The 11,316-nt window shown below is 33.4% G+C and overlaps 1 protein-coding gene across 1 annotated transcript; it reads left to right on the forward strand.

Moving 5' to 3' along the window:
- The first annotated feature begins 429 nt into the window (after nt 1-429).
- LOC132555520 (putative transporter SVOPL) lies at nt 430-10,822 on the forward strand. Its single transcript, XM_060219868.1, has 14 exons — nt 430-589; nt 996-1,147; nt 1,485-1,583; nt 2,498-2,569; nt 3,438-3,562; nt 4,485-4,548; nt 4,669-4,794; nt 5,622-5,750; nt 6,481-6,634; nt 7,209-7,289; nt 7,561-7,754; nt 8,597-8,686; nt 8,839-8,952; nt 10,787-10,822. Exons 1-14 carry the CDS (start codon nt 460-462, stop codon nt 10,820-10,822), a joined length of 1,566 nt encoding a protein of 521 aa, XP_060075851.1. The 5' UTR covers nt 430-459.
- Nucleotides 10,823-11,316: the final 494 nt, after the last annotated feature.

The following is an 11,316-nucleotide window of genomic DNA, read 5'->3' on the forward strand; positions in this document are numbered from 1 at the left end:
CTGAGTGACCTGGCTTCAAGTTGCTTATCTTCAGTACATAAACATGGTAACATGGTACTTTATCACAAACCCATACAAACAATTACTGTATGCAAATGAGGTGCACTTATCCATGAAATTCCATAATAGCTCAGCTGTTAGATCTTCAACATTAATTGCTGACTGTGAAGATGAGGATTTAAGAAAATTAACGAAGGAGTATACATACTAGATGATCAACATTAATGTTATATATGAATTATGAAAGTCACTTCTGATGTCATTAGGAATAGAATAGAAGAATTTTTTATTCAGTTCTTGACACTGGTCACCATAGAAATCACTGATGTATATGTCAAAAAACAGCATTATTATTAAATTTTGTTTTACTTTTCAGGTTAAAGCTAAGGCCGAGTATGTAACTAAGTCTGGGTATAGACATACTAAACTTGCTGTGTGCAAGTTGAAGTCTCAATTTCCATGGAAACATTGTTGTCAGACTCCGATAGTTACTATGACGACCACAGAGGCAGGCATAGGTCACATGCAGTTAAATACTCAAAGGTCAGAATCTCGGACCTTGAAGATGAATCAGATGAAATTGATGGAGGTAATCATTTTCAGTTAAAAAGCTTCATGTAAAAGATGTTTTCATAATGAACATTTTGCCAACTCAGGGTTCATTCAGTTTCGGTGTACATATGTACAGAGTTTCTAATCATTGATTTTTTTCCAGAAATTGTGTTATAACTCTGGTATACACTGTAAAAAGATCAATTTTCGGTTCTGGTTATAGTGCCTGAATTCAATGAAATTTAATGAAGACTATATTCTGTGACATTTATGTCAATTAAGTGACCATTATCCCATTTTCAAAACAAATCCTTATTTCTACCTTTTCATATTTTGTGCTTGCAAAATCTTAAAGAAAAAGATTTATTATTTTGCATAAGTTTGTGGAAAACTGCAATTGCAGTCAACGAGCTTGATTAGTTTTTGTTGTTGCATTATTACAGACTTGGAGGTAGTGTCACTGATACAGCGTGAAGCCGGAGATGAGAATGATGATGAATATTCGGGGCCAACATTCACTGTACAGGAGGCTATCGACTCTCTTGGCTTCGGTCTTTTTCAGCTGAAGCTCTTCATAATTTGTGGATTATTTACAGTGAGTTAATTGTGATTGTCTCAGAATTTGGTTATTGTTGTTTAAACACAATTGTTGAAAAATGGGTCATAATAACTGCATATTATTATAATAGGCTTCAATACAGAATTTGAAGACTCCATTTTTATTTGACATACCATGTTCTCACTATATTCTGTACATCTTTGCCTGATTGAGTGTTGTATGCTGATGATGGGGGTCAGGGATAATCCTAGTGGAACCCAAGGGGTTGTGGGACTCTGAAAACACATATTTGTCTTTTTCTTCGAATTTTTTAGAGAATTTGTTTGTAATGATGAGTTAAATATTATAAAGAACTGAATATTTTCTGTTGTAGGCGGCTGATGCCATGGAGATGATGTTGTTGGCAGTTTTATCTCCTGTTCTACGTTGTGAGTGGCAGCTTGAAAAATACCAAGTGGCCCTCATCACCACGGTAACTACATGCATTTATTGAATTTCCACACATAGTAAAGCCAAATGAAAAAAACATCTGTTGCCTGTAATATGTTGAAATAATTCAGGAAGATGGGATGGCTACAAATTTTGTCTAAACAAAATAATTTTTATTGTTTATATAGGAGAGAGATTTTGACTTGATGGTGCTTCTTGCATTAAAAACATTTAGAAGTATATGGGGTGCCCAGGGCCAGGAAACTTTTTTTATTTTTTTTTTGTTTGGCCAAAAGATCATTTTCCTAATACTTATGATTCCTCTTAAAAGAATCTGAAAGTCAAAGAATTTAAAGTAGATTTAAACCTTCAGAAAATCGTAATATTAAGTAAAAAGCAGATCTCTTTGTCTACTGCCTTTGAAAAATACAGTGTATTAAACTTTACTTAACCAAGGCATGATCTTTTTACTTATTTTGTTAGGAAGTCACATGTATATGATGATAGTCCTGATCTAACAGGAACACACCAGTATAAAAGTCACTGTCATCTTTTTTTAATGATGTTTTGAGTATGAGTGGGTATCTTAAAGATTGTACAAAAGACACACAAGTGAATAGCACCTTTTAATACAAATTTTGAGTGAGATACAGTAGAGCAAAAATTAATAAAAGGACATCATTTTTAAAAATCCATTTAAATGTGAAGAAGTTTCATTTGATTATTTCCGTTTCTTAGTTCATCTACTGTTATGTAGCCTTGGGTAAACTGACATTAATGTTCAGTAAACAAATATTTCACTTTTTTTAATCTTGATTCATAAATCTTTGAATCGGTCAATTTTATGAGAAAAAAAACCTATATATGAATTAATTAAACATGTGAATCTACACAGTGGCACAGCTTCACTACACTGTTTCAAAGTTTTGTACAGTATTTTGAATCATAACTTTTCAGGTTGTCTTCGTAGGAATGGGGATAACTGCGCCAATATGGGGAGCCATGGGAGACAAATTTGGTCGCAGGACAGTAAGTATATATATCTAGTGTGATTTTAATTTCAGCTACATGTAAATTAGAATGTTCACATATATATCATAAGTGTTTATTGTACAACAATAGATAAAGCACCAGATTCTATCAATTAATATCAGTTAGCTTTGCTGGGAGGAGACTAGGAGGCAGGAGGAACAACAGAAGGTCAAACAAATATAGAAGAAAATGAATAAAAGATATGTCTGAAAATTTTACATTTGCAGTAAACAATAAAATTAATATATACTTTTACATTTACAGCTGTATTTCATATAAGATCCATCTCTAATTTCTGGGAATTTACGTTGATGTTGAAATCTTAAACTACCCAAGAGGTGTCATTCAATACAACATGTTTACAGCTTGTCTCAAAGATTGATATCAATGTTAAGTTATACACATGTTTTACACATGTAAATAATGGGAAAATATTTATGTTTGACTTTTAACATTTACATATTATAAACGTTATAGAAAATATTCTTAGTGCAACAGCTTGTAGATTTATATTTTTTGACCTTTGACCTCAATGTTGTATTTAATAGAATGTGTATATATTGAAAATGTGTGTGTTTACGATAGATTAGTAACCTCTGACCTCTCTATGAAGCCAATAGATTGGACAATGACTATATTATAGTTACCTAGTTGACTGTGTTCTAATCTTTTTACATTAGAACTAAATGATAAACCATTGTTGCTTACATGCCTGTCAATTGGCCAACTGATAACCTTTGACCTCTGTATTTTTTAACATGCCTGTAGATTTCCTTACTAATAACTTTTGACCTTAGTATTATGTTGACATTGTGCATGCCTGTGGATATGCTTACTAATGAACTTTGACCTCTGTATTTTGTAGACATTGTATATGGTAAGCTTGTGGATTGGGTACTTTGGACTGTTGACCACCTTCAGTCCCTCTTATGTTTGGATTCTGATACTGAGGAGCTTAGTTGGAGGAGGTCTGGCAGGATCACCACAGGCGTAAGAACATCTAAATTCAATATCTTTATTATGTACACAACCTTTTGATGTTGAGAACAGACTAGTCTGGAGATTGGTATCACAGTGCTCTAACATATATGATCTCTTTGATCAAGAATGAAATAATCTTTTATGATGGAGGTAAAAATGATCACTGAAAAGGGATTGTTTATCCAAGTTTTGGCTTCAAAAGTAGCAATCAGCCAAGGTCTTTATCAGGATTTTAGTACTCCATAGGGAACATGGAGCCATCATAGTTTTGAATTTTGTCCGTTCATAATTCAGCCATCTTGTCCGGATTCTATCTCTTGCAGTACTTGTCACTGGAACTTTACACTTGTGATATGAGTTCACATTGGTGAGGCGATGTGTCATATATCCAAACTAGGTCGTACTTTCCTATATTTTTACCTTTGATCCATATCAGTGAAAAAAATTGTCTTAGCTGTATCACCTACATTTCCTAGCATTGGAATTTCATACTTGGGGTATGTGTTCACCCAAGTGAGGCAGTGTCATTGATTAAAACTGGGTCACTCTTACTGATATTTTGAACTTTGACCTGTATCAAGGAAAAGTTTGTCTTGACTGGATCTACTACACTGCTTGTTGCTGGAATTTCATAATTGGGCTATGTATTCACTTAACTAAGGCAGTGTGTCATTCATCATAAGTAGGTCACTCTAACCTATATTTTGTCCTGACCTACATCAAAGAAATGCTGATCTAGGTCATGGTATTTTGATAGTAACTTGCTGGAAAATTTTAGGGGAAGTGAGATTTTGTTTCATGAATGGTTCCCCAAACAAATCATCTTTACTGTAACAAGTAGCAGACCCGGTAAGCGATACAGGCCCATTGGACTTCTGTAAAAGCAACACAGCATATATATACATATAACTGATTTTCATTTTCATTTCAGCTTTGCTATACTGACAGAATATTTACCTTCAAATCACAGAGCAAAACTGCTAAACTTAACACAGGTGAGTTTGTGGTGATAACAAGAATAGAACTGAGACACATCATTCTGATTCTACTCTGAGGTTATTTTCTATCTTTTGTGTGTGTTTGTGTGTTTAATTAATCCAGAATTTGTGTTTTAGATAAGCTGGGCAATGGGAACATCATTTGAGATTATCACGGCTGCTATAGTTCTCCCTACCCTTGGCTGGAGGTGGCTGTTGTTTATCTCATCTATACCTAGCTTCATTATCTGTATCGTCATGAAGGTACGTACATGTATGATTCTACATTTATATGTACTGTTGTATACAGGCTGATAATAAGGTGTATATATATTTTGAATTCTTCCTTCTCTTGAATACTTTGGACATGTAAATCTACAATTTATACCAATGTAAGATTTCCTTGTCTTGTCCCTTTCATATCTATGATGTTAAAAGGACAACAAAAACACATACATGTACCTATAATGTAGCGTGATCTTCCCTCATTAACAAAATACATGTATATCATTGCTTACATAAACGACAGCTTTGCCATGGAGTGTTTTGTTTAGTTCAGTTTTTAATTTGTTTTGTCAAATTTGTACTGATTCATTATTAGAATATTTACTATGATAAACATTAAAATGTCTGATATTTCTTCATTCAGACACATTTTCCACTATTACAGTGTAATAACTACCAATAAAATCTTGCAGTTTATTGAAGGATTAATCTCGTGTGACTTCAGTGTGCAAGGTTTAAAGATGGTGTAACTGGTTTTCAATCTCATTAACTCCTGTTCATAGTCCTGACTACCAGTAAAGCCCTAATTCTGATCAAATTATCAAATTCATTTGTAGAATTGTCACATCTACTGTACCATACATGTTGAGTCTTTTTTTTAATATTTTATGATGATAATGGTTAGTAATATTTCTTATCAATTTTGAGTGTTCTTCCAGATAAGTACAGTGTATATTATCTATAGTTCTGTTATAACCGTGGAACTCTAGCTATAACAATGTTTCAGATATATGTCAGATATATAGGTGTGATTCCATTGAAATCAGAAACTGAAAGTTAAATTACAGAAATATTATATTGTCTAGTTCCTCCCAGAGTCAGCCAGGTATTTAGTGGCAGCTGGCAGGAGAGAGGAGGCCATCAAAGTGTTAGAGAAAGCCGCCAGGACCAACAGTGCTACCATACCAGAAGGACGTCTCATCAGCAGTACTGTGGTCAGTTCAGTTGATATCTATAGTATCAACTTCAGTGTCATAAATACTGTAATATCATAAGGAAACCCTTCTAGGTAATGATTGGATGTCGAGAGTAGGTTGGGGGTCCAATAAGGTGAAGGAGGGGAAGGACTGTTGGGGGGGGATACTAATAAGTGGAAGGAAGGACATACAATGTAAGTAGGCCGTGGGGACACTACAAAGCTGAATGAGGGCATAGCTGAGTGCCCCCACGAGTGGGAATGTTAATGTTTTAGTAACAGAAAGATGTAGGATTATGACCTGGAACATACCGGGAAGGAAAAAGATTAAAATAAAAAACAAAAATGTCAGATATGATCAAGAACTTCTAAAATATTTTCCTCTTTAAGTGCTGGAGAATAAGTGAGAGACACAAGTTTGTTGGTCTTCATGTTTTACTAAGTCATTTGTTCCTCATCATTTACAAAGTGTATTTTCTGTTGATGTATTTTTATCACATCTGTGCAAGTTTTGATTTGAAATTTTTGATTTGAAATTTGAGCTTTGTATTTCTTACACTGGAGACATGACTATTATTAATGGCAGGTCTTTTGTTTCTTTATCCCGACAAGTACTATACACGTATCCTTGAAATATTGGTCACTGTGATAAGAAACTTATTGCATTCCTCAATTCTTATCTAAGTTTCTGTTATAAATACTTGTATCATCTTTTAGATGAAATATGATTTTTTTGTTCGTTTCTTCAGACAGAACAAGGAAAGATGAGAGATCTGTTTTCCCCTCTGTACAAGAGGACGACCCTTCAGGTGTGGCTACTCTGGTTTGTCACAGCGTTTTCTTACTACGGAATGGTCCTAGCTAGTGCTGAAATACTCCAGGTCCACAACGTTAAAAATGAAGGTGCCTTATAAAGTTGAATGTCAAAACTGAACACTATATTCATAAGAACCTTTAGAGAAGCTAACATTTAATTTTTCCTGATTTTAAGTTAAAGTACATAATTGCTTACAATATGAATGTAAAATGTATATAGATATAGAAAGTCAGTGAATTTCAAAATTTGCTGGAAATTATTTGGAGTTCAATGTCATGTCTGGAAAGTCATGGATTATTTGTTATCTGTGTGTGAAAATAAAATACGTCTTCATGTGCCCTTATATAATCATCACCAAATTTTGTTTTCTATTTTTTTATGGGCAACATAATATCTCATTATTAAAGTTGTTTAAAAGCAGATATAAACAATATTTTTTATGAAAACTCATAAACTAATACTTTGATCGTTGTCCATGAAAAGTCCTGGAAAAGTATTGGAATTTAAAGTCTCTGAGTTTGTGTGAGCCATGTAGAACCTAAGGACTCTTTATGTTTCAAACAGTATTGAAATTTTGTTAATCATATATATCATTAACTGATGTTTTATTTATCATTGTAACCTCTGTCACTTAAATGTGGATTTAATTTTTGCTATCAGGGGGAGAGAACTGTGCATGTAACCTCCTGAAATATGATGACTACATCACGATGATTATATCAACCATTGGAGAGTTTATTTGTGAGTTTTGCATGGTTATTGAGGGAACGCTTCTACTTTGAAAATTTTTTAAACATTAATTTTCATTTTGCTCCACTGTTTTATTCTAATTTTGTATTTCAAAGTCAACATGATTTATTAAGTATCAGAATGAACTGGTAGAGAAAATATAAATTGAAGCTGAGGAAATGGAGGATTAACTTAAAACAGGGAATGGGTATTATTACAGAACTCTGTGAACACCTCATAAAATTCTTCCCTTAACCTCACTTTGTTTCTGGTTTTTTACTAGGTCTTCCTGTAAACATGATTTTGTTTGACATCATTGGTCGACGGAAGACCGGGGCCATAGATCTAGCCGGATGTGCAACCTTCTTCATTTTACTTCAGATTAATATGCCCCAAAATGTTCTCACTGGCATTATGTTGCTAGTGCGTGGGTTCTCTGCTGCAAACTTCAATTTTGTCTACATTTATACTGCTGAGGTAAGACTAGGTCATATTCATGCATGTTTGCAAAGACATTTAAGTTATCAGACCAGAGAGGTCATGACCTTGTTAGCTCCAAAGATAAATAAAATGAAAATCACAATTTTTTTTCTGACAAATTTTAACAAATATTTAAATTTTAAACTTGAATTTAAATTTTAAACCCAACTTTTAACTTATCTGGCATTGTACAAATATACAATGATATGTAGGTCTGTTTAAATTGTGAAATCAATACTTATGAAACAGACAAGAAAGACATGAGGGCTGCCATCTGTCAGTAGCGTGTTCACCTATACCTCATGTGAAGATCAGTGATGTTTAGTTTGACACTCTCTACCTGTGGTAGTTTGTGTTTGTCATGAAGCTGAGAAACAGACTCCTTCATGGTGTCATTGATGCTGATGTTCATTCTTTGAAATTCGGTTTGTTTGAGAGTTGGCTTACGTAACCTTAATTGAAGATCCTAGGTGTATATGTCGATGCTCTCTACCATGACAGTTTGTGTTTCTGTGAAAATTGAGAAACAAACTGCTGATAGGGTTGTAATCTTGGACCAGACACTGAACGGAATTGCTTTGTTGTTCATTAGGATAGCTACCTCATGAACCATTATGCCTTCCACCTATTTACTGCAAGGAGAGCCCACCTGGTGCACATATTCTGTATTAGAGGAAAATTTTCCCACCTGGTGCACATGACATATATTAGGAGAACATAAAATAAATAAATACAGTTACATGCCATACACAAAGACTATTCTCATTTTGTCATGAGAACATTTAAGGGCCAACAAATCACCTCTAATTAAAACTTTTTATTGACTACAAATACTACAGGTGTATCCAACTACAATTAGGACCCTTGGAATTGGGACAGCCTCCGCCTGGGCCCGTGTAGGGGCAATGTTGACACCTTTTGTAGCTCAGGTAAGTTTTCTCAAGGGTGCGAAAGATTTTAAAGCACTTTTTCTTCCAATAAAAATCATTGTTTGATGAAATGTTGTTATAAAAGGTAATTTTGTGTGGATGACATAAAGCTGGATTATCATAGGTCATCCTTTATTGTGTATTTGTTACAGGTGTTACTAGACCAGTCCTTAACAGCAGCTGTTTGGGTGTATGGATCACTGGGGCTTGCAGCAGCTCTCTGTTCCTGCACTCTCCCCATAGAAACAAAATCACGTGTTCTTCCTGTAAGTAACTTGATTCAGAAGTCTGTCTTTGCAAATAGTTCCTATAGGCTTTTAAAATTATTTTGATTTGAAGTCCATTGATGCACCCATCAAATCATTTAAAATTTGCATGTTTGAAATTTGTCACTTGAAGTTTTCAAACCTATACTTTTATATATATCCAAAATGAATAATTTTATAGCAGTGAAGTTCATGTATATATACATCTGTATCACTGACTTTAAATTCTGAAATGCAAAAATTAAGTTTAGGGATTCAGTTGTCCAGAAAAGTATTGAAGGTAGATGGAAAAGCAGTTGAACTAAACCAAATGCAGAATCTGTAATATGATACAGTGGAATCTGCTTAATATCATGTTTCTTTCATCAGATGAAAATGTATTAATAAGAATGATATTAACAGTCGACACAATTTTCTGGATGCCTAAACCTGAAAGTTAACTCTCTGATGTACCAAACTGGCTTGTTTCTCACAGAAATTATTTGAAGGCCAAAATTTTTAGTCTGTTTTGTTTCCCCATATGCACAGTGATATTCCATATATGTAATGAGACGGCATTTGATAATAAATTTTTTTTTGAAAATGAATTTATTAATGATTGCTACTGCCATGTTTTGTTTCAATTGAATTTTAGCACAGTATCAATTTTTAATTGATAAGTAGCACGATGACTTTGTGCCTTTGCAGTAATTGCTGTATTGATAACATGCAGATACTGTAATTAGGACAATTATATACTAGTACTACTTTTAGAGTGAAAGGTGATAAAATCAGCTGACTTCTAAGACTTTTATGTCTACAGTGTACAATTGCTCTGTGCTCATTGACTTAGCTTCAATTTTATTTGAAATTTTACATTCTTTTATGAACAATAAACTGTCTATATTCTTTATCTCAGACTCTGATAATCAGTGTGTAACATGTTTATCTTGTCTCGGCCAAATCCCTCTCTTCCTTAGTTTGGATTGATTTGAATATGTGGTGACCTGTAACTAAGAATTATATGCGGTCCCAACAATTTTGCGGTATCAAAGTTTAAGCGGCTTTCGCTTTAAAAATTATAAAATCACCTCTATGTACCTTTTAGCAATAAGAAAAAAAGAAGAAAAGAATAAACAAGAGATCATTTCAACTATAAATAATGATTTAATTTTATTAGCTCACTATCATCAGATGCAGGTATATTAAAACAGCCCTACATCCATGGTCCGTCTGTCTATAAAGAATTTTTGTTATCACTATTTCTTGAGTGGGACAAGATGGACTTCTTTCAAATTTCATATGTAGGTTCCCCTTGGTCCCGAATTGTGACTATTAGGTTTTGGGACTGATCAGAGAAACAAAATGGTCTACAGACAGCCATTTTGAATTTTGCCTAGTAAAGTTTCTTGTCACTGTTTCTTGAGAAGTACTGGATGAATATCTCTCAAATTTCATATGTAGGTTCCCCTTGGTCCCTAGTTTTGCCTCGATTTTGGCACTGATCAGAAAAACAAAACTGCTCAGGGGCAAGCGTCTTGGATTTGGCAGTTAAAGATTATTATCACTGTTTCTGCAAAGGAATGTTAAAATTTGGTATCATTTAGAGCAAAAACAGAGAACAGAAAAGAAGCGAAAAGATGAGACTTTTTAAAAACGTTGTAAAGATTGAACAATGATGGGCGCCAATATCCCTCTGGGATATCTTGTTTTACTTTAAATTATCATTTACTTTTTATACCAAGTTTTGAGAATGAATCGTGAAATTTTATCAAAAGATTAATGCACAACCTTGTTATTCCTTTTATAGATTGATATATAACAAAAAATCATTTAAAATATTTTCAATTCACAGCAATCGGTAAAACTTGAAGAGGAGGAAGTGTCCTGACGAGATATTAGACATTTTGGTAATCGGTAGATGTCATTCATCTGTATGTTATTTATTCAGACCTTATTAGGTTGATTGGTTCAATCTAAAAGTAACATCATGTTGGAGTTTATTCCATATCAATGATATTTCGAAAAATTACTGAATGTCACTGCTGAAACCACATGTCAAAAATTTGTCAAAAAAAAAGGAAAAAGGAAAAAATATTTTTCTCAAAAAACATCAATTTTATCAAATCTAAATAAACAGACATATATTTTAAAACAGAATTTTCAATGTTGGTCTGATATTATTTGAATCATATTTCAAAAGAATAGTCATTGTTATGACAAGTTATAGCTGTAATAAATCATTTTACATTACAAAATATATTTACCAGGAAAATTTAGATATTATGGTCACTTTCACATAAATGGGTTGAAAAGATCCAGTTGGCTTGGAAACATTCCAAAATTTATACAAAACAGTTTCAGAATAATTCTGAAATTTTGCAG

The sequence above is a fragment of the Ylistrum balloti genome, unplaced genomic scaffold (genome assembly GCF_031769215.1).
Source record: "Ylistrum balloti isolate Yb309-2 unplaced genomic scaffold, AGI_CSIRO_Ybal_v1 Utg370502, whole genome shotgun sequence".
NCBI classification, from domain to species: domain Eukaryota; kingdom Metazoa; phylum Mollusca; class Bivalvia; order Pectinida; family Pectinidae; genus Ylistrum; species Ylistrum balloti.

Bases quoted from the DNA above. Each gene is read 5' to 3' on its own strand.
- LOC132555520 (XM_060219868.1), top strand. From the start codon at position 460: ATGGAAACATTGTTGTCAGACTCCGATAGTTACTATGACGACCACAGA. The intron at 3,563-4,484 runs GTAAGAACATCT...TTTTCATTTCAG, and splicing joins CTGGCAGGATCACCACAGGC to CTTTGCTATACTGACAGAAT. The intron at 5,751-6,480 runs GTCAGTTCAGTT...TCGTTTCTTCAG, and splicing joins GTCTCATCAGCAGTACTGTG to ACAGAACAAGGAAAGATGAG.